Raw genomic sequence first — 24782 nt, forward strand, 5'->3', positions numbered from 1 at the left:
AGTGATCTTCTACACATATTAGTATTATTATTTTTCCAGATCTATTTTAAAGGATTATAAAGTAACATACTGGTTGCTATGAGGGAAATCTAGAAGATGTTTCATATTAACAAAAGGATGGTTCAGAGTCTCAACTGGAGTAATTCTTAAATCAGCATCAATCAGCAACATTTTCTTCAACAGACTAACAAATTCTCTTCTATCAGCTTTCTCAGCCAAAAGATCACTTCCTTCCAAATCCATCACTGTGTTCACCTAAAAAATCAAAATTTCAAGCCAGCAAATAAAAGTCAGAGAGAATATTATATATTATAGCTTCATGGTTTAAAAAATTACAACACAGGAAAGAACAGAGAATTATAATTATTTAAAACAAAGAAGAACAACTGACATTATAAATACTCAAAATGTTTTAAGGTACCAAATAGGACTCAAAGCAAGAATAATTTTTTATTAAACAAATATCCATTTATGATAAAATATCAGGGAAAGAAATGTTTCCTAAGATTTCTCCTTTTAAAGAAACTATATTTTACTTTAAAAGGACAAGAAAATTAAAATTTTAATGAAACCAAACACAATTAATGAAGATTGAAATTTTAAAATCAATTTCATTTGAGAAATTTAGAACCAACAAGCACTCTAAAGTCCTTAAGAAAACACTGAACATGTTTTGGCACCCTTGGCACTCAAATCTATCTTAAGCATGTCTGGCCAGCACCGTGGCTCACTTGGCTAATCCTCCGCCTGCATCGCCAGCACCCCAGGTTCTAGTCCCAGTTGGGGCGCAGGATTCTGTCCCGGTTGCCCCTCTTTCAGTCCAGCTCTCTACTGTGGCCCAGGAAGGCAGTGGAGGATGGCCCAAGTGCTTGGGCCCTGCACCCACAAGGGAGACCAGGAGGAAGCACCTGGCTCCTGGCTTCAGATCGGCACAATGTACCGGCCTTAGCGGCCATTTGGGGGGTAAACCAACGGAAAGGAAGACCTTTTTCTCTCTCTCACTGTCCAAAAAAAAAAAAAAGCATGTCTGAGTAACAAATGTGACTGTGGTACTCACATGCGCTATATCATCCAGACTGTTGAATATGTACTTCCTGGCTTCTTTTGACTTCATTCCTGTCTCTGCCTCATGTTCCTCCAGTGTCTAAATACACATATCAAAGAACAAAAATATATTATTTCCCCCCATGAATTCCTATGCCTTTAATCCTCATATATTATTCTAATACATTGAATATTCTAATGTAACTATCCATTTAAAAAGAGTAGTTATCAAAAACACACTTTTTAAAAATTAAAACAGCTTGGCTCAAGCCAAGAAAAACACTGTAGTGATTCTGTCAAACTAACTGATAGGAATTAGATACTACTACAGTTTTAATGATCTTATGAGTATTTTATTTATTTAATATTTTTTTCTACAGAGAAACCTTTTATTTAATAAATACAAACTTCATGCATTTCTTAAGTACAACTTTAGGAATATAGTGATTCTTCCCACCATGCCCACCCTCCTACCCCTCTCCTTCCTACCTCTCTTATTCCCAGTCTTATTTTATATTACGATCTATTTTTTTCAATTAACTTTATGCACAGAAGATTAAGTCTATAGTAAGAGTTCACTGAATTGTATGAATTGTATTTTAAAGTTTATAGTAGAGTGAAGTTTCATTTGATTATTGTTATAGCCCTTTTATTTTCCTGCTGTACTATTTGTTGAACTCTTTATTTAGTAGAGTTATTAAGCCTTTGACTATAATGTAAATCAAAAATAATTATCAAAAAATAATAAAATATTAAGCTAAAAATTATGAAATAGTCAGAGGCTACATATCAGCTCAGCTTAAAAAAAAAAAGAAATTATAACAAACCCCTTGAACAATGTAACTAATAGTTATAAAAGTTGACCATTAAGAGCATACTGTGTCCACAAAGATCCCAGCCTACGTGGGACATGAAGTGAGTGAGTAGTTAGACTCAGTGCCTATCCTATACAGCTTAATAATGCAAAACTGAGTGGAAAAGATAAACACAACACAAATACACACATATAGGGTTTTAAAAACTTAAGATGAGGTAACAATAATATTGTCACATTAGAGAACAAGCTAAATCATTCTGAGGAAGGAATTTCTTCTTAAAGAAGAAAAGGTCAAACATTAAAATTCAAAAGAAATACAATAGGATTAAAAATAGGCACAGAAGGTATTATTCATGCATAAGGCATTTAAGAAAACTGTTTTTTCTATTTTTTTTCATGCATTACCTTTAATCGCCAACCAGAATGAGACATATCTGTTTCTCTACAAAAAAATCTTGTGGATTTTGTACCCACATTTAACAACTGTTCTCCTGGTAAACCTTGAGTCTGAGAAATGTATCGAATCTGAAAAATAATTTACAAAAACAAAAGAGCATATTCTTTCATACAGTAAGAATTAGCTTAACATTTTTATCACTTACATTAATTAAGTACTTATATACTAGGCTCATTTGGTCAGGAATTAAAAGACAAAATCTATATCCTCAAGAAATGCATTATTTAGTGGGGCAAACACAAGAATACACTGTTCTGAGTACCACAGTAAAGTAATGCTTTAAGGAAAGACAGCAAAGACCTGAAACTCAATCCAGGTCTCCCACGTGGGTGCAGGGGCCCAAGCACTTGGGTCATCTTTCATGGTTTTCCCAGACACATTAGCAGAAATCTAGATCATAGTAAAGCAGCCGAGACTCACACTGGCACCGATATGGGATGTTGCCCTCACAATCCACTGTGCCACAAAGCCGGAAAACCCAAATTGAGGTTCCAGTTCCTGGCTTGCGCCAGGCAGATCCCTGGACATTGTGGGCATTTGGGGAATGAATCAACAAACAGCAGCTCTCTCTGTCAGTGTCACTGCCTCTCAAAGCTTTTTAAAGTTCTTTTTTTTTTTTTAATTTTTATTTTATTATTATTATTTTTTTTGACAGGCAGAGTTAGTGAGAGAGAGGGCCGGCGCCGTGGCTCAACAGGCTAATCCTCCGCCTTGCGGCGCCGGCATACTGGGTTCTAGTCCCGGTCGGGGCACCGGATTCTATCCCGGTTGCCCCTCTTCCAGGCCAGCTCTCTGCTATGGCCCAGGAAGGCAGTGGAGGATGGCCCAAGTGCTTGGGCCCTGCACCCCATGGGAGACCAGGAGAAGCACCTGGCTCCTGCCATCGGATCAGCGCGGTGCGCCGGCCGCAGCGCGCCTACTGCGGCGGCCATTGGAGGGTGAACCAATGGCAAAAGGAAGACCTTCCTCTCTGTCTCTCTCTCTCTCACTGTCCACTCTGCCAGTCAGAAAAAAAAAAAAGAGAGAGAGACAGAGAGAAAGATCTTTCTTCCTTTGGTTCACCCCTCAAATGACTGCTATGGCCAGCGTGCTGTGGCCGGCACACTGTGCTGCTCCGAAGCCAGGAGCCAGGTGCTTATTCCTGGTCTCCCATGCGGGTGCAGGGCCCAAGCACTTCGGCCATCCTCCACTGCCTTCCCGAGCCACAGTAGAGAGCTGGACTGGAAGAGGAGCAACCGGGACAAAATCTGGTGCCCCAACCAGGACTAGAACCCAGGGTGCTGGTGCCACAGGTGGAGGATTAGCCTAGTGAGCCACGGCGCTGGCTGAAGTTTTTTAAAAAGGGGGTGGAGGCAGGGAAAAGGGGATGGTGTTGAGGCATAGCATGTAAAGCTGCCTGAGACATTGGCATCCCATTCAGTTGGCAGTTCAAGAGCCAACTGCAATCATTTGGGGAGTGAACCCAGTAGATGGAAGATCAACTGATCTCTCTCTCTTTCTCTAATTTTGCCTTTCAAATAAATCTTTAAAAAGTAGGGAGAGAACTGGCATTGTGGTATATAACATGTTAAGCTGCCACTCAAGATGCTAGCATCCCATATCCAGGGTGCTCCACTTCCAACCTAGCTTCCTGTTACTGCACCTGGAAAGGCAGTGGAAAATGGTTCAAATGTTTGGGCCTCTGGCACCCATGTGGGAGACCCAGATGGAGTTCCTGGCTCCTGACTTCAGCCAGGAGGCTGCAGTGGCTATTTGGGGAGTGAACCAGCAGATGGAAGATCTCTCTCTCTCTTTCTCTGTCACTTTGCTTCTCAAATAAATAAATCTTTATTAAAAGTTTTTTTAAATAGCATGCATTATTCACCTTTCCATTCTTATCTCAACACATTGCAACCTGAATTTTACTCTAGTCAGCCTTATGACACAGATTAAGGTAAGTAATGATCTGTTAAAAATGAACACACTAATGATTACATGGAAGTCCTTATCTTCTTTTTTTAAAAGATTTATTTATTTATTTAAAAGTCGAAGTTACACACAGAGAGAAGGAAAGGCAGAAATGCGCTCGCTTCAGCAGCACATATACTAAAATTGGAAGGAAAGGCAGAAAGAGAGACAGAGACAGAGAGGTCTTTCATCTGCTGGTTCACTCCCCAATTGGCTGCAATCGCTGGAGCTGTGCCGATCCGAAACCAGGAACCAGGAGCTTCCTCCACGTCTCCCATGTGGGTGCAGAGACCTAAGGACTTGGGCCATCTTCTACTGCTTTCCCAGACCATAGCAGAGAGCTGGATTGGAAATGGAGCAGCTAGGACTCAAACTGGCACCCATAAGGGATGCCAGTGCTGCAGGAGGTGGCTTTACCCGCTATGCCACAGCGCCAGCCCCCCTTATCCTACTTTGATACTACCTTAAAAGTTCTGTCTACTCCATTCCCAAGAAACCATTCTTCTCTGGTTCTCATCCTACATCTTGACGATTTTTATGGCCTTTCTCCATTTGTTCTTTGTAAGACATTGCTCTTTGTCTTTCTTATCTTCACTCCACAGGTATTATCTCTAAATCTGTATTTCTGCCTCTAAAGTTCCTCAACTGCTTACTCAAAAGTGTCCATCCACCTGGATTTTAAGTTCCTCCATCAGTCCAAACATTTCCTTTCAATCTGTTAATCCTCACTAGCTCTTTCTTTCATTAATAGCACTACCACCCAAATAAGAAACAGGACATTTATACCAGACAAGTACCTCTCCCTCATCTCTACCCAAAATGAAAACCCTAACAATTTTACCATACTAGTATCTTTCACAACCGTCCCCTCCTCTCCTTCCCTACTTCAGGTCTGTGATTCTGAGACAATTTCTCAGCCCTTTCAATTACTCAACCTGGCTGCCTCCATGTTCTCCTAATGTCATTATTCACACTGCTACCAAATATTCTAGCAAAATGCAAATCTGATTGTATAATCAGTTAACAACCCTTTAGTGCATCCAGGGCAATTTCCAAACCTCTAACCACAGCTCAGAGGCCCTCTGGCTCTCCACCTTCCCTGTCCATTCACGGTCTCCTATACTCCAGCCTGATCTCGAACTGTGCTCAGCTCTGCCTGGCCAGTTTCTCTTCCCTGGACTGCTCCTCTAATTCCGACTTATTAACAAATCTATTTTCTCCTTCACTAAATCCATATGAAAAACTTTATTCCTTCTTCCAGATCTTCTATAAAGCCATTCCTGACCACCCTAAGCAAAGGCGAGCACTGTCCTTGGTGCTACCATCACAACTGGACCATAACAATTCTAATGTATTTATAAAAGCCTGTATATTCCTTACCTTACGGTGTGTCCCCTGACAACAGAGCCTATGTTTTATCTGTGTTTGTGCCCCAACTTCAAAAAGATGACAACTGGAATCTCCATATTACTAACTAGTTTCATTTCATCATTGTCCCTTCCCCTCACCTCCCACCTCTCCAGTACCTAAACATCTTATCTGGAAGGAGCAGAAAATGAAAGGAAAAGATTCTCAGAGCTTGGTACCAAGATATCAGATATGAAAGCCATCAATAGTTCAATTTCAACAAAAACATATACAGAGCATCTATTATGTGTCAGATGCTGAACACATGCAGATGAATAAAACATGGTACCCATATTCAAAAGCACATAACTCACTATAACAGATAAATATTTAAGCATATAATTTCTGATTAAGCTAAAAGTGCCATTGTCATAAAGAAAACAACCTGCTGGAAGAGCACAAAGAATAGAGCAATTGATATGCCTGAGGTATTCTAATGGCACTGCAAAAACAAAATACAATACAGCAAAAAAAAAAAAAAAAAAAAAAAAAAAAAGTGGCACGGAAAGCTCTAAGTTGATTTTGGCCTTGAGCTTATTACTGGTCATAATGCCTGCCCAGTCTTTTGAAGATGCTCCATCTATAGCTCCCAATTCATGAACTGACTGCCTCCTTGTCTCCAGTGAATGAAGAGCAGGAACCTAATTCTTAAGCTACTTATTCATGGGCTTGTGAATACAACTAGAAAGAAGCTAAGCAAATCAGATTTACCATTTAGAAATGTGAATGAACAAATACCAATTACTGTTGGGGGATGAGCAGAAAGGTTAATAGATAGAGCAGGATTCTGAAGGCCATGGAACCTAACCAAGGATATAAATAGGCAGAAACTCTGGGTAGGAAATCAAGATCGAAAGAGATAATAGCATTTGTCACACAACTGAGGCACAGCGATGGTCAAGCACCAACCACCAAGTTCAAACAACACCTATCAGTTCCTCTTGTGCTGCCTGATTCTAAAAGCAATTTTCAACTTCACAAAACCCAGTTGTGTTGTAGCTCCATTCTTGGGTGTCTGATAATCCACGCGTACAAATAATATTTTTGTCAGACAAGTACCTCTCCTTCATCCCTCCCCAAATCAAAAATCCCAACAATTTTACCTCACTGGCATCTTTCATAACCACCTCCCCTACCTTCTCCATTCCTACTGCAGGCCTTCAATTCTGAGCCAGCCTGAGTAGGCTTTTTTGCAATCCAAATACCCTAAAAAAGGTAGAAATCTTGAAAGATGGCCCTGACAAGAGCTGAAATGGTGCACTTCATTTTTCTTACATAATATAAGGCTTGAAACATGAGTTTAGAAGTTTGGGGGCTAGCATTGTGGGATAAAAGATTAAGCCTCCACCTGTGATACCAGCATCCCATCTGGGCACCTGTTAGAGTACCGGCTGCTCCTCTTCCAATCCGGCTCCCTGCTGATAAACCTGGGAAAGCGGCACAAGACAGCTCAAATCCTTGGGCCCCTATACCCACGTGTGAGACTCAGAAAAAGCTCCAGGCTCCTGACTTGGGCCTGACCCAGCCCGGCCACTCAAGCCACTTAGGGAATGAACCAGCAGATGGAAGACCTCTGTCTCTCCTTCTCCCTCTCTCTAAATTTACTTTTCAAATAAACAAAAAATATGAAATGATAATTCTCAATATTGTCAGTGTCTAGCTGTAGAAACTAAAATTCAAAAAGAAATTGCCTTGGAAAGGAGTTAAGAAATGATAAAAGTAATTAAAGGGCTAGAATAGTAACACAACATATTTCCTGGGTCCTCAAATCTGTCTTTTAAGTGTATAATACTTATAGTGGTATAATTAAGAACTCTTTTTCAACTCCTTTGTAAGCAGGAAAAAAAAAACAAAACATGTTGTACTAGAAGATCAAATACAGATTGGACATCAACAAGAATAAAGCTACAATATATTTCAGAAGCCTTTATTTTAGCAATGCTTCATGTGAATATGAAATGCACATATTCTGCAGTTTGGGGTGTAATGTGCTACGACTATGTCATTAGGTCAACTTAATCATGTATTCAAATCTATAGTCCTAATTACTTTTTTTTCTATTTGTTCTATTGATTACGAAGAGAAATAATGCTAAAATCTCTGATTGTGACAATCTATTTTTCCTTTTGGTTCTGTTAATTTTAGATTTAAATCATTTTCAAGCTATTACAACAGGAACAAATGACAGAATTGTTTGTTCATGTTGAATTGAATTTTTCAAACTGGATGATTTTCTCTTCTTTATAAATAATATTGACAGGGGCCACCATTGTGGAGTAGCAGATGAAGCTGATTCCCGCAATACCAGCATCCCATATGGGCACCAGTTCAAGACCCAGCTGTTTCACTTACATCACAGCTCTCTACTAATGCGCCTGGGAAAGCAGCAGAAGATGGCCCAAGAATTTGGGCACCTGCACCCAAAAGAAGCTCCTAGCTCTTGGTTTCTGACTAGCCCAGCCCTGGCCATTGCAGCCATTTGCTAAGTGAACCAGCAGATGGAAGATCTCTCTCCCTGTATCTCTCCCTCTCTTTCTAACTCTGCTTTTCAAATAAATAAAGAGACAACAGAAATGGTTCATATAATTGGATCCCTGGTATCAACATGGAAGGATTCAGCTCGCAATTCTCCGAGTTTTGGACTGGCAAAGGCTCAGTAATCACAGGAATTTGGGAAGTGAACGAGAGAATAGAGATCATTCTATGTACGTCTATGCACCACCCTAACTCAAATAAATAATTTTTAAAAAAATATTTATTTATTGAAAGGCAGAGTTACACAGAGGCAAAGGGTCTTCCATCTGCTGGTTCACTCCCCAGATAGCCACAATGGCCAGAGCTGCGATGATCCAAAGCCAGGAGCCAGAAGCTTCTTCTAGGGCTCCCACCCTGGTGCAGGGGCCCAAGGACTTGGGTCATCTTCCATTGCCTTCCCAGGCCATAGCAGAGAGCTGTCAGAAGTGGAGCAGCCGGGACTTGAATCAGCGGCCATATGGGATGCCGGCACTGCAGGCGGTGGCTTTACCTGCTATACCACAGCACCAGCCCCCACCCTAGATTTTAATCACCTAATTTAGGATGTGAGGGGACTGCCTCTCTGTTTTCTGTCACTATCCCAGTGATAACTGATAAACCACGACATTGCAGTTAAGGTGTAGGGACTTCTTTCTCATTTTTTTTCCTTCAGTATAACTCTGACTTTCAAGTAAATAAATAAATCTTTAAAAGACTGTTAAATCTGGATAATACTTGTCCTCTATTTTTTTTTTTTAACTCAGGGCTTTGTCTTTAAAATTACCATTATGACTCGGATCAGTCAGTTCATTTTTCTGGGCCCCAGATGTCTCATAAAATGAGAGGGAAGCAATAACTAGATCATCTCTGGGGTCCTTTTCAGTACTAACCGAAGTTGTTCAAGACTAGAATGGAAAAGTTCAAATCAGAATACCACTAGCGTAGTCACTGGAAACTGCCACTAGAGGGCGCCCTGTGTGCAGGGTGCCGTGCATGCCAAACATTGCCATCCACAGAGCCAAAGGTGTATTTCTAGCATCTGACTGGCACCTCAGCGCTTCAGCACTGAAGGACTGCTGGCATCTCTGATTAGATCACCGACCCTTTGGGAGCTGCCAGCATCTGCGCAGTTAAGTAAGTTGGCTTAAAAAAAAAAAGGAGGGAAACCAGCAAGTGTGAAAAAATTTTCAGAACTGTCTTTTTAAGGGCATCCTGCACACGGAGGAGGGAAGGCAGAGAAGACAGAACATGTAACCTGAAAAAGAAGTTTCATGGGGAGAAAGTCATTGGAAGTCAATGATAGGGGGCCTGCACTGTGGCGTAGTAGGTAAAGTCACTGCCTGCAGTGCTGGCATCCCATATGGTGACTGGTTCGAGTCCCGGCTTGCTCCACTTCCAATCCAGCTCTCTGCTATGGCCTGAGAGAGCAGTAGAAGATGGCCCAAGTCCCTGAGCCCCTGCACCCACATGGGAGACCTGGAAGAAGCTCCTGGCTCCTGGCTTTGGATGGGTGCAGCTCCGGCCGTTGTATCCAATTGGGGATTGAACCAGCAGATGGAGGACCTCTCTCTCTCTCCCCCTCTCCCTCTCTCTCTGTGTAACTCTTTTTTTTTTTTTTTTTTAAGATTTATTTATTCATTTGAAAGTCAGAGTTACATAGCAGAGAGCTTGATTGGAAGCAGAGCAAGCCTCGACTCGAACCGGTATCCATATGGGATGCTGGCGCTTCAGGCCAGGGCATTAACCCACTGTGCCACAGTGCTGACCCTCTGTGTTAACTCTTTCAAATAAAATAAATATTTTTTAAAAAGTCAATAACATCTAATTTTATAATTAATAATAAATGGCTTTTAGAGATATCACAGGAACATTTATTCAAATTAATTACCTCTCATATTCCTTTTATTTATTTTTTTTTAAAGATTTACTTATGTATTTATTTATTTATTTGAAAGGCAGAGTTACAGAGTGAAGGAGAGACAACAAAGAGAAAGCTCCTTCTTTTAAAAGTGGTCACCTCCAAAATGGCTGCTAAAAAGCTAAAAAGCTTCATCCAGGTCTCCTACATGGGTGCAGAGGCCCAAGTACTTGGGTCATCTTCAGCTGCCTTCCCATGCAAATTAGCATGGATCTGAATCAGAAATGGAACATCCAGGAACATATGGGATGCCAGCATCACAGGTAGCAGCTTTACCTACTGCACCACAATGTTAGCCCCTCTCCTTTGGGTTTAGGAACTTGAGCCCTGTTGCACGGTAGGCTTGGCCTCTGCCTGCAATGCCAGCATCTCATATAGGCGCTGGCTCATGTCCCAGCTGCTGCTTTTCCAATCCAGCTCTCTGCCTATGGCCTGGGAAGGCAGTGGAAAAAGGTCAAGTGCTTGGGCCTCTGTACCCATACAGGAGACCCAGAGGAAGCTCCAGGCTCCTGGCTTAAGATCAGCTCCAGTCATTGCGGCCATCTGGGAAGTGAACCAACAGATGGGAAGACCTTTCTCTCTGTCTGCTCTTTGTGGCTCTACCTTGTCTGTGGCTCTACCTCCCAAACAGACAAACAAAAATCTTTAAAAAAAGAAAAGAAACCTAAGCCCTGAAAATCAGAATTAAGGCAAAATATGATTATGTATTAAAGTTAATAATTATTAAGTTAATATTACTAAATAAAAATTATATTTATCCCCAGTAAGCCAATTATAGAAAGAAAATATTAATATAACCAAGTTGTTGATGTTGACTAACATTCTCTATTAAAATATGACAATATATTTCCTTAATAGAGGAGATGCTAAAGGCGCAGTGGGTTAAGCTACCACCTGTGACATTGGTTTTGAGTACCAGGTACTCTGTTCTGTTCCAGCTCCCTGCTAATGTGACTGGGAAAGCAGTGGAAGATGGCCCAAGTTCTTGGGCCCCTGTTACCCATGTGGGAGACCCAGGTGGAGTTCTGGGCTCCTGGCTTCCACCATTGTGGCCATTTAGGGAGTGAACCAGTGGATGATAGCTCTCTCTCTCCTTCCCTCTTCCCACCCCTGCACCCATAACTCTCTTTTAAACAAATACATCTTTAAAAGAATAATGAACAAGATGACCATTTCTCCAAAAATGTTGGCACAAAAAAAATCAAGACCCTAACAACACTCTATTACCTTTAGAGGCTAATGAACATACCTGAAAACTTGAGAAAAAATGTGTTTCATGAGGTAATTTATTGAATTCTACTAAGAATCGTGAAATAGTGTTAAACTATACTTTCAGCAACATTCAAAACTGGATGAGAAAACTGAAGAGGGTTCAAATGTCTAGGAAATGAGTACTTAACACCAACAATAGTTCTTGGTTTAAGACTAAAAATTATGATGCCTTGTAGGATTTTTTGACTCCTTGGGAATAGCTGACATTTCATACATATTAACAAAGCATTATGAACTAAATGAACACAATCCAGCCCTTTATATTTATATAGTGCAAAAATGCCATGTAAAAATATCTTCCAAAAATTTTACAAAAGACTGGTTTGGGACCTGTGGATTATAATTTTGCTTATAGAAACTTACTGCAGCATTCTAAGAGAGTTTTTAAAACATAGTAGAATTTAACCCCACGTTTTTGTACCTTATTTTAGAAAGATTTCCACAGGTATTGTTTAACTGACACCATACATTCCTATAAGTCTGTTACTGTTCTACCAATTCTCCCAGATTACCTGATCATACTCCAAAGCTCCTGGGTAGAGCGGCCATCCAAGGAATAATTCTGCAATCACACATCCCAATGACCACATGTCTATGGCTTCACAAAATGGCAAACCCAATATAATCTCCGGAGCTCTGAAATTCAAAAAATAAAAAGAATTAGGGTAAGGACCTGATTTCATATGACATTACAAGAAAAGTTAGTAAAATAGTAGAGGAATAGCCTTCTATTCACAGAAACTTGTCACTATTTCAGAACTCTTTGAAACCTAACCATAATCTTGAATTAGGCTGAAAAAAGCATGATGGGTATAGCATTCCTATGATGAAATGTCTTCACCATAATTCTTTTTCCCATATAGCTTTAATAAGATAACATTTTAAGAAAAAAACAGATTTTGTTTTGAGATTATCACAGACTAGAAAGAACATACTAGAAAGAAAACTGGCAGACTATTAAATACATGCACTATGACATCAACGGAAATGAAAAGTGCTGTTTAGGTCATCTGCCATTCTATGAGTCTGCTGTGTATCCCACTTCCCATGTTGGATCGTTCTCTCTTTTTTAATTCTATCAGTTATTATTAGCAGACACTAGTCTTGTTATGTGATCCCTTTGACTCTTAGACCTATCAGTGTGATCAACTGTGAACTGAAATTGATCACATGGACTAGTGAGATGGCATTGGTACCTGTCACCTTGATGGGATCCATTTGGAATCCACTGGCATGTTTCTAGCTCTACCATTAGGGGTAAGTCCGAGTGAGCATGTGCCAAATTGTACATCTCCTCCCTCATTCCCACTCTTATATTTAACAGGGATCACTTTTCAGTTAAATTTAAACACCTAAGAATGATTGCATGTTAATTAAAGAGTTCAACCAGTGCTATTAAGTAGAACAAAAAAAAAATACTAAACAGAATAAAATAGTAAGTTGTTCCTTGACAGTCAGGACAAGGGCTGATCAAGTCATTGTTTCTCATAGTGTCCATTTTACTTCTACACATTTCCTTTTAGGTGCTCAGTTAGTTGTCACAGATCAGGGAGAATTTCAAATTTTTTAGTGTAGGAAATTTCAATATCCTATTAATCAAACTATAAAATCTTAGATAAAAAAGTTATAGTAACAGAAAACTAACTCAAGTTTCTCATTTTAAACTAGAAACGTATTTTTAACTGTTGTCAGTTCAGAGCCTCTGAAAAAATTAGACACGGCAGAAGTTTGTTGGGGGAGATGTTTATGAAGGACACAGGGAGGAGGCAGGTGCAGTTGAGGAGAGCCCTCAGTCTCGAACAAGTCTGACACCTAAAAAGGTAGGCAAAAAAAGAATTGGGGACAAAGGACCTCTGACAGCAGTATACTTAACTTACACGAAAATACTGGTCTGAATCATAATCTCAAAGCAAATATTAACTGGTACAAGAGCCCCCATCGAGTAAGAAGAGCCCAGTTTCAGTAAACCTCCCAGGTCTGGTCTCTGGCTGTGAGTGGCCTAGAGTTAAGTGTGGCCTCAGCCTGAGCATTGCAGGGTACCTGAGGGTCCAACAGGTGAAGGCTCTCCATCAGCTGCTTCACATAGAGGCCCTCTAAGGCGGGTGTGAAGGAACAACTCCATAGTTGCTGCATCTAGTTTCCCACAAGATTTCCATTTCATTTTGCAACACATATATATCATAAAAAAAAATACAGTAAGTCTCTTTACCAAGACCCACAAAAATGTGACCGAATTCCCTTGTTAACCCTAGTATGTCATGTATTTTCTATGTCTATCTTCACATGTAAAGGTTTGGGAAGCAATACTTTAAAACACTTATGATCTAGATAAAACCATCAGAGATATGAGGTGTGAGTATTTGGCCCAGCCGTCCAGACACAGCTGGGAGGCCCAGATCCCATACCGGGATATCTAAAATGCGTAGTTCGAGTCCCAGGTCCATTCTGGATTCACCTTCCTGCTAATGTACACTCTGGCAGGCAGCGGCAACGACTAAAGTACCTGGGTCCCTGCCACCCATCTGAAAGACCAGGATGGAGCTTATGGTCCTTGGCCCAGACCTAGCTGCTGTGCATATTTGGGGAATGACCCAGAAGATGGAAGATGGCTCGCTCACTCTCTCTCTCTGAAGCTCTGTCTTTCAAATAAATAAATATTTAAACAAATTCAAGTTTATCAATATTCATGAAGAGCAAATTTTTTTTGTTTCTCTAAAACCTTAAAAAAAATTACTGTTGGGTATTGGCTTAGTACTTACACTACCTGGGACACTCACATCCCATATAACAGTGCCTGGATTCAGCTCCTGGCTACACTTCCTGATTCCATTTTCCTGCTAATGTGTAGCCTGGAAGGCAATAGGTGATGGCTCAAGTAGCTGGGCCCCTGTTACACCCACAAAGGAGGCCAAAAGTAAGTTCCTGGCCCCGGGCTTCAGCCAGACACAGACCCAGCAGGCATCTGGGGAGTGAAATCAGCAGATGGGAGATCTCTGTCTTTAGAAAAGAAAAAATAAAATCATGGGACAATGACATAAAACAGTTAAAATTTTAAGTTGGGTAAACAGGACTCTAATGTTTTATTCTCTGACTTTAATTAGAGCAGTAGAAAAAAAAATGTTTTCATTCTCTGAATCAAATAAGAAAGTAGGATTGTCACTCAAAAATATGGCTATTAATGGGACATTTTATTTGTGTTATTCCATATTTCCATATTATTCCAAATAGTCAATTACTGGCAGAAAAAAACCAGTTTTGTCAGGAAAAAAGGGTGTCTGAACTCAGAAACCCAGTATGTCTAGTTCTAGAAAACAACTGTATTCTTAGAGATAGAGATCTTGGTTTACTACCATGAATGCAGATACACTATGAATTTGTGTGCTGATTTCATACTCATCAAGAAAATATTGGTCATAATATGGGTCGTAATGTAGTTTTCCTACACACTGAGAACAGTAATGACAACAGGAATATCTAATGTGCTTAATAGTTTCATTTGTCAAAGCTAATAAACTAAGCATAATGCTGATATGCTTCAGCTTCGTGGGTTTAGTGACAGAACAACTTAGGTCTGGTTGGGTCTGAAACACTGACCAGATTATTTCTAAAAAGACAAAGCTCAGGGCCAGTAGCTGATGGTTCTGTCAGGTAACAGCACTCAGTGAAAATGGAAAGCAGAGTCATCCAGGCCTCACATGAACTCTCCTCTACAACGGTCTTTCTCCGCACTTCTCTCTACTTTAGAAAGGAAGAAGATACCAGAGAAACGTAACACAAACGTGAAGATGAGTAAATGGTAAACTCACACATAAACGACTGAAATCAGAGCAGTTTTCTCTGAGGTAGGGGCAGGTGTGGATGGTACTTCTTTTAACTGTTTCAGAAGTTTTAAATTCACAAACTAAAAACTGTACGGATATGGAAAGTGACTATACACCCCACATCAAGCTCCTGTTATTAACATCTTATATTAGTGTATTTGTCACAATCTATAAACCATATCCAACCTCCCCTATTTTCTAATCCAAACTCCCTATTATCCCTCCCACTCCCTCCATCCTCTAGTAATTAACATTCTCTACTCATATTGTTTGTTTTCTTAGCTCCCACATACAAGTGTTTCTGTGTTCGACTTATTTCACTTAACAGCATCCTGTAGTTCCAGCCACTTTGCTGCAAATGACAGGACTTCATGCTGTTATGGTTGAATAGTATTCCATTCCATATTTCACATTTTCTTTATCCATTCACCTGATGGACACCTTCATTGATTCCATACTTTGTCTATTGTGAAAAGTGTGATAATAAACATGGTAGTGCAGGTAAGTCTTTGACACAATGATTCCACATCTTTTGGACATATACCCAGGAGGTGGGATTGCTCAGTTGTATTGTGGTTCTATTTCTAGTTAAATAACAGACTTCTTTAGCTATTATTTATGTACCACACAGTTTATCCACTTACATGCTACAGTTCAATGGGTTTTAGTACATTCAAAGAACTGTGCAACCATCACAATTATAGGCTATTTCCTATATCCACTAACATCACTCCCCATCTTTACCAATTGTCCCATCCTTAGGCCACTACAGACCTACTTGCTTTAAATTTCCATGCTCTGCACATTCCATCAGTGGAATAACAGGTAGCCTTTTTGTGATTAAATTCATTTGGCACAATATATTCAGTGTGCAGGAGTTTTCAGGAGTTCGTCCATTTTTATTGCTGAATAATATTCCAGCATATACAAAGCTTTATTCACCTGTTCAATAGATGTCAGACATTTGTTTCCATTTTTCTGCCGTTATGAAAAATGAAAAGAAAACCAAAGAGAGGCCATGGCAGTTCACTAGGCTACTAAGCAAGAATATACTCCAGCACACAGAAGGTCAGAGCAGAGGGCTTCCATCAAAAACAAGTACTGACTAGGATGAACTGGCCAATACAGCCAGAAAATGATTTTAATAGAATAGAGGCTAAGAAGGGAAAAGCAGGTACTAGTATTTAAAGAAACTGTTGGTTCTTCTTCTGTGTTCAATGTAAATGGGCTTATGATTTAGATAACCTTGTACTACTTGTTCTTCAAACTTTTAACAGACTAAAATAAAACAGTAAGAACTTCTTAGCCATTTACTGGCAATCAAATATTAAAAGAACATGGATCATGAGTGCAATTTCCATAGGTTGTCTTCCATAGGAACTTTATGCTTCAGTGATACTAAAAATTTAGGTATCTATGAAGAAAATCCTGGGAAAACAAATACTGGAGTCTGGTAAGGAAACACTGATTTCATATAGTGAAAATCATCTACTTAAGCTAGATTTAAACACCCTCTCAGATCAAGTAAAATTTAGTTTGGAGCTTTACTGATCTTACAAAAAGAGGATTAGCTAAAGGAGTAAGTAAAAGAATATATATATATAAGCAAAACAATCTACACCTTTTCCTAATCTATTCATACTCCTACTGCTCTAATTCGCATTCCCTTCCTTCTCAGACCTCCACCTCCTCCCAACCCTCATTCCTGACCAAAGTCCCCCAGGCTGCTTTCCCGAAATAAACAAATGCAGTTTAGCAGACAGCTTCCACAGTCTCACCATACCCACTGGCCCACTTGCATCTGTCAGTGTCATGCTTCTTATCTAAGGCATCCATGCTCACTTGATGAGGTAAGCTGCTCTACCAATTTCCCATTCTCTCACCCCCAGTATCCCCCTGTCATAGGACAATTCCACAACACCCTTGATTGCATGTCCTTCAGCCATCATCCCTTTCTCTGGTCTGCAATCCCTCTTGAAAGCACTGTTTGCCAAGCTGCCTCCAATCCTACCCCTATCTTGAACTCACTCTAATCAGGCTTTCATTACCCATCATTCCACGAAAATCAACCCTGTCAAGATCACCATCAGTCACCACATTGTCACATCCTCATTTACTTGAATTGCACTATTTCACACAGCTGATTACGCTTTCCTGCCCTTCCAGGACACCAGGAGAATCTTCTGTTCTCTTTAAACCACCCCCTACGCCCAGGGTTTTTTTTTTTGTTTGTTTGTTTGTTTGTTTTTTGACAGGCAACATTAGAGAGAGAGGGAGACAGAGAGAAAGGTCTTCCTTCCGTTGGTTCACCCCCAAAATGGCCACCACAGCTGGCGCTGCGCCAATCCGAAGCCAGGAGCCAGGTACTTCTCCTGGTCTCCCATGCAGGTGCAGGACACAAGCACTTGGGCCATCATCCACTGCCTTCCCGGGCCACAGCAGAGAGCTGCACTGGAAGAGGAGCAAGCGGGACAGAATCCAGCGCCCCAACCAGGGCTAGAACCCAGGGTGCCGGCGCTGCAGGCGGAGGATTAGCCTAGTGAGCTGATGCACCGGCCCCCAGCATTCTTTTCTCAGATTCTTTCACTAGTTCCATTTCATGTTCCCAAATTTAAACTCCAAGGTGCCCCAAGGCTAGGTCTTTAGACATCTACCTTGTCATCTGCATTCACTTCTCTCAGGTGATTTCATCCAACCACATGGTTTTAAATATCATATCTACTCTTAAGATTCCATCTGCAACTCCAACCCAGGCCTCTCTCCTTTACTCCAGACTTGTGCATCTGTCTACTCAGCACTTTTCAAAGGTCTGTTAGGTATCTCAAATTGAACATGTCTAAAGAGAGAACTCTAGATTCCCCCTAAACTCAATTCTCCTCCAACCTTTCCCAGCTCAGTAACTAAAAACTCTCAAGACTCAAATATGTAGAAATAAATTTGATTCTTTTCTTTCTCTCATTTCCCACAACTATCAGCAAATCCCACTGACTCTGTCTTCAAAACTTTTATGGAACTTGAACACTTTGCTCCACCTTTACTGCTACCAACCTAATTCAAGCCACCATGTCTAATTTGGATTACTGCAGAAACTGCCTTACTGTTCTTAATTCTGCCACTGACCTCTACCATCTATTCTCAATCCAGCAGCCTGAGAGGTGCATTTGATACACAAATCAGACCCAATTGTTGCCCATCTGCATGAAAGTCAAATGCCTCACAATGTTCCTCAAAATCCAGCCCTCATTATTTCCAGACATCCTCCCAATTTGCTTGTTCTGATCTACAATGCTATTTAAAACCATATTTCCTATATCAAATTTTTTGCACTTAAAGATCTACCTGAGGGGGCCAGTGCTGTGGCACAGCATATAAAGGCACCACCTGCCATATTGGCATCCCATATGGGTGCCAGTTTGAGTCCTGGCTACTCCACTTATGATCCAGCTCTCTGCTATGGTCTGGGAAAGCAGCAGAAGATGGTCCAAGTCCTTGGGCCCCTGCACCCATGTGAGAGACCTGGAAGAAGCTCCTGGCTCCTGGCTTCAGATCAGTGCAACTACGGCTGTTGTGGCCAACTGGAGTGTGAACCAGCAGATGGAGGACCCCCCCCCCTCTATTTCTCTCTCTCTCTCTCTCTGCAACTCTTTCAAGTAAACAAATAAATCTTTAAAAATAAAAAATAAGAAGATCTGAGAAGAAAAACTCCTAATCCCTTCATTCTTATTTTGTGTGTATGTTCAAAGGTCATTTTATTAGAATCAGCCCTGACTACCTTACACAAAAGTAAAGAGCACCGCGGTACAATAGGCTAATCCTCCACCTGTGGCGCCGGCACAAGGGGTTCTAGTCTCAGTCAGGGCGCCGGATTCTATCCCGGTTGCTCCTCTTCCAGGCCAGCTCTCTGCTGTGGCCAGGGAAGGCAGTGGAGGACGGCCCAAGTCCTTGGGCCCTGCACCCGCATGGGAGACCAGGAGAAGCACCTGGCTCCTGGCTTCAGATCAGCGTGGTACGCCAGCCGCAGCGGCCATTGCAAGGTGAACCATCGGAAAAGGAAGACCTTTCTCTGTCTCTCTCTCTCACTGTCCACTCTGCCTGTCAAAAATAAAAATCAAAAACACACAAAAGTAAGCCCCCACCAACACACTGCACTTGCTTTTCCTCCTTTATCCTGCTTTATTATTCTCTACAGCCCTTGTCATCTACTGATAAGTGTGTACTTATTATCAATTTCTCCCCAGCCACAATAAAACATAAATTCCATGAGGATGTGAATTTTAACTGGGGCCGGTAGTGTGGCACAGTAGGTTAAGCCATCACCTGCAATGCCAGAATCCCCTAATGGCATCCTTTATCCCCAGCTGCTCCACTTTCAAACCAACTCCCTGCTAATGCACCTGGTAAAGAATAGGCACTACAATATGGGATGCAGGTGTCTCAAGAGACTCCAAGGCACACACCTAGAATTCCTTCCCTCTCGAGGTAACACATTGCCATGTAAAACATACTTTTTAGAAAAGTGTGCCTTATAGGCCGGCGCCGCGGGTCACTAGGCTAATCCTCCGCCTTGCGGCGCTGGCACACCGGGTTCTAGTCCCGGTCGGGGCACCGATCCTGTCCCGGTTGCCCTTCTTCCAGGCCAGCTCTCTGTTGTGGCCAGGGAGTGCAGTGGAGGATGGCCCAAGTCCTTGGGCCCTGCACCCCATGGGAGACCAGGAGAAGCACCTGACTCCTGCCATCGGATCAGCGCGGTGCGCCGGCCGCAACGCGATACCGCGGCGGCCATTGGAGGGTGAACCAATGGCAAAGGAAGACCTTTCTCTCTGTCTCTCTCTCACTGTCCACTCTGCCTGTCAAAAAAAAAAAAAAAAAAAAAAAGAAAAGTGTGCCTTATAATAAGAGGAAATAACTAAAATTCACTTAACATATAACTTTATGAGGAAATTATGGAATTGTATACAATTTAAGTAATGATAATCTAAAACACTGGTCCTTTTATTATACAGCACAAGGTGCTTGTTTTAGAAACAACTAAATATGCAATATTTATGAATAAATATGAAATAAGCCAGTCCAAAAGGGACAAATATCATATGTTCTCCCTGATCGATGGCAAGTAAACGAGCATCTAAAATGATACCCATTGAAGTGAAATGGACACTATGAGAAACAATGACAGGATCAGCCCTTGTCTAGACGGTTGAGGAACAACTTACTATTTTATTCCTTTTAGTGTTTTTGCTGTTGTGGTTGTTGCTCTGTTTGTTCTACATAAGACCACTGGTTGAACTCTGTAATCAATGCACAATCATTCTTAGGCGTTTAAAATTAACAGAAAAGTGATCTATGTTAAACATAGGAGTGGGAATAAGAGAGGGAGAAGATATATAGGTTGGCACATGTTCACTCGGACTTACCTCCAATGGTGGAACTAGAAATGTGCCAGGGGATTTCAAATCAATTTTACCAAGAAGGCAGTACCAACCCCAGCGCACTTGGCAAAATGAAAAGTGTAAATACACAGCCGATCAAAAAGATAGGGTATGTGTTGAAGAGATTTCACAAATAAGACCAGTGTAAGCAAATAATGAAGGATAGAATCCAAAGGAAGAGAATGATCCTGCGGGGGAAGCAGGACACACAGCAGACTCATAGAATGGCAAATGCCCAAAACAGCACTCCTGCCTCAGAATCAACCCTTGGGACATTCGGATCTGGCTAAAAGGTCCATGAGAGTCTCACAGGCATGGAAAGTCATGACACAATGGCAAAAAACAATCTAAATGAAAGACCCTGGTGAACAAGACCCCAGCAGAAGGAACAGGCCATCAAGGAGAGAGGCACCTTTCTCTGAAGGGAGGAAGGAACCTCCACTGTGACACGGCCTTGACTAAACAAGTTCAGAGTCGGTGAACTCAAGGGACTTCCATAGCCTAGACAGCTCATAGCAAGAGTCTCGCGTGATTGCTGACATCATAAATAAGAGTGCCAATTGTTAAATCAACAACGGGAGTCACTGGGTACATGCTCCCCACGTAGGATCTCTGTCCTTAATGTATTTTACTATGAAACTTAAAAACACTACTAATCGAACAATACCCTATACTTTGTACGGTTGTGTGAATGCAGCCTGTTGAAATCCTTGCTTAGTATATACTAAGTTGATCTTCAGTATATGAAGGTAATTGAAAATGAAACTCGATAAAGGGTGGGATGGGAGAGGGAGAGGAGAGGGTCGCGGGAGGGAGGGAGATTGGGGGGGAAGCCACAACAATACAAAAGTTGCACTTTGTAAATTCACATTTATGAAATAAAAAATAAATAAAGGTAAAAAAAAAAAAAAGAAACAACTAAATATGGTGAAAATGTTTACCTTCTCTTCTTCCTTGCCAGGCTGATTCCTCTTCGGTAATTACTCAAAAAACTTGGGTGTGTATCTTTCCCTAGATTTACTGTGCTTGTAAAAGCACATGTGTATTTGTTCTTTCTTTTAAAAACCACATTAGGTCTTTGCTGTCTTTTGTCAAGATTAGGGCATAACTTGTAAGAATTTATTGAGTACCCCAGCACCGAACTGGCATTCATATGTAATCACATCTACCATTCAGCTTATTTTCTAATTGCCTCTGCAAAAGAATGTTAAAGTTGGAGCAGGTGTTGTGGTGCAGTGGGTTAAGCTGCCATCTGTGACACTGGCATCCCATATGAGCACAGGTTCAAGTCCTGACTGCACCACTTCTGATCCCAGCTCCCTGCTAATGTGCCTGGGAAAGCTGCAGAGGAGGACCCAAGTGCCTGGGTCCCTGTACCTGAGTAGAGATCTCAGCGGCAATTGGGGGGGGGGGGGGGTGTGAACCAACGGAAAAGAAAGACCTTTCTCTCTGTCTCTCTCTCTCTCACTATCCACTCTGCCTGTCCAAAAAAAAAAATGGCAACAGGGGCCGACATTGTGGCGTAGCATGCAGAGCCACCACCTGCAGTGCTGGCATCCCATATGGTGACTGGTTCACATCCCAGCTGCTCCACTTCCAATCCAGTTCTCTGCTATGGCCTGGGAAAGCAGTACAAGATGGCCAAAATCCTTGGGCCCCTGCACCTGAATGGGAGACCCAGAAGAAACTCTTGGCTCCTGGCTTCAGATCGGCGCAGCTCCAACTGTTGCAGCCAATTGGGGAGTGAACCAGTAGATGGAAGACCTCTCTCTCTCTCTCTCTGCAAAACTCTTTCAAATAAATAATTTTTTTTTTTTTAAATGGCAACAGGGGTAGTTGTTTGGCCTAGTATTTAAGACCCTGGTTACCCACAGCAGAGTGCTGGCTTCAGCCTGACCCTGCACTGACCATTGTTAGTGAACCTGCAGCGGAAGTTCTCTGCCTGCCTGCCCCCCTCCCTCTGGCTCTTAAATAAATCAACTATAAATTGGGAAGGAAATGTCCAGTGTTTTCAAATCTTATTATATGTTTCATCTTTTGTTTAGATAGGGAAAAATGTTTATAGCTGTTACAGCAGGGGGGTCTACAACAAGAAATATATATTTTCCAACATTTAAATGATTTAACAGTTTTTATAAATCATTTTCAAGCTTCTGTGGCTGTAGATTCTCACTGTGGATCCCTTGCTTGCTCTTGCTTAAGTGTAATTGCAATACCAAATATACAGGTGTAGTACTTTTGCCTGTTAGTGATTGTTTCGCATTTAACATTTTGATTGTGATGTTAGATGGTGGACAAGTACTGTGGATGTGAATGCGGGAAGAAATTTTAATCATGTGTAGTTGGTCACAAGCCCTAACATTCAGTAATTATTGCTGTTTATTTAACAATGCCTTGTTGCTTTCTATGCATTAACGTTTGGGTGTAAAGACTGTATTTAAATTGACCAACCTAACTTAATACTACTTTGAGGTGGTCAAATGTAAACTAAAAGCCTTAATTAAAGTGGTGCAATTTTGCATAACTTAGCATCAATAGTATATTCATTTCCAATTTAATGAGTATCCTTTCCAACATTCCACAGAATGATGCCATTTTTACAACCAACAAAACAGTCTTAGAAACACAAATAAGGGGCCTGCGCTGTGTGGCACAGTGGATTAAAACCTCAGCCTGGGCCGGCGCCGTGGCTTAACAGGCTAATCCTCCGCCTTGCGGTGCCAGCACACTGGGTTCTAGTCCTGGTTGGGGCGCCGGATTCTGTCCCGGTTGCCCCTCTTCCAGGCCAGCTCTCTGCTATGGCCCAGGAAGGCAGTGGAGGATGGCCCAAGTGCTTGAGCCCTGCACCCAATGGGAGACCAGGAGAAGCACCTGGCTCCTGGCTTCGGATCAGCGAGATGCGCCGGCCGTAGCAGCCATTGGAGGGTGAACCAACGGCAAAAAGGAAGACCTTTCTCTCTGTCTCTCTCTCTCACTATCCACTCTGCCTGTCACAAAAAAAAAAAAAGAAAGAAAGAAAAGAAAAAGAAAAAACCTCAGCCTGTAGCATCGGTATCCCATATAGGAATCGGTTAGAGTCCCAGTTGCTCCAATTCCCATGCAGCTCCCTGCTACTGTGGCTGGGAAAGCAGCAGAGGATGGCCCAAAATCTTGGGACCCCTGCACCCACATGGGTGACCCTAAAGAAGCTCCTGGCTCCAGTATGGCCCAATCTGACCACTGTGACCATTTGGGGAGTGAACCAGCAGATGCAAGAGAGAGTTCTCTCCCTCTCTCTGTAACTTTCAAATAATAAATAAATATGTATTAAAAAAAAAAAAAAAAAAAGAAAGGAAGGAAGGAGAGCATTAGACACCAAGAGTCCCCCATAGCCTGGAATGGATGGGAGGCCACAGACTTAATCCAAAGGGAATCTCTCTGTGTCTCTAGCTCTTTGTAACTCTGTCTTTCAAATAAATAAAATAAATCTTTAAAAAAGTAAAAACAATTAGATGACTGACCACTTTTATAAATGTTTTTCTTTTTTTATATGTACTTCTTTCTAAGTTATAAATGTCTTTATATAATATGAGAATTGTTGCCATAAGAAATAACAGCACTATCAAATAAGACATTCACTCATATGGTTTTTAAGACTGTAACTGCAACTATCCAATAACATGATGTAATGTAATCAAAGCACACACTCTTAAAATAGGCACTCATTCAAATGTAGTTTGTGTTGTGGGCTAAAAATATCACAATTAAAAATATCCTTATAGCAAGTCCACTTAATCTTTTAAGTATGCAGGACAATGATCCAGAGCAAAGCACCAAGTACAAAGAACAGCAGCAGTAATAGTTTCAAAGCCTATTAAATTTTAAACTTGAGATGTGGAGGAGAGAACATAGTAAAGACTTAATATTCATTACCAAAATGCCAAATATAGTTTATAGCCTAATACCAAAAAAGCTAGACGCATCAGGAATTTGCATTTTAGTCTACAACTGATCAATAGCTAATATTTTGCAACACAAGAGTGAGAAAGCACTCCAGTACTATTTGCTTCCTGTTTTATCTACAAAGAACGGTTGCAAAATCATTAAAAATTCTCGTGGATATGGAAAAACTGAGAAGCTAGGCTAACCTGATAACATCACTAACAAATAGGCAGAA

The 24782-nt window shown here is 41.2% G+C and overlaps 1 protein-coding gene across 5 annotated transcripts in view; it reads right to left on the reverse strand.

The window, feature by feature from the left end:
- HIPK3 (homeodomain interacting protein kinase 3) overlaps window positions 1-24782 on the reverse strand; it is an 86684-nt gene that overhangs the window by 16594 nt on the left and 45308 nt on the right. For all 5 annotated transcript variants that reach the window (XM_062196331.1, XM_062196330.1, XM_062196328.1 and 2 more), the window contains exons 3-6: window positions 11889-12012; window positions 2267-2386; window positions 1058-1144; window positions 71-255 (exon numbers count right to left, since the gene is read on the reverse strand). In XM_062196331.1, coding sequence (XP_062052315.1) covers window positions 71-255; window positions 1058-1144; window positions 2267-2386; window positions 11889-12012 — 516 coding nt within the window. The remainder of the gene's footprint in view (window positions 1-70; window positions 256-1057; window positions 1145-2266; window positions 2387-11888; window positions 12013-24782) is intronic.

This window comes from Lepus europaeus, chromosome 7, assembly GCF_033115175.1.
Source record: "Lepus europaeus isolate LE1 chromosome 7, mLepTim1.pri, whole genome shotgun sequence".
NCBI lineage: Eukaryota > Metazoa > Chordata > Mammalia > Lagomorpha > Leporidae > Lepus > Lepus europaeus.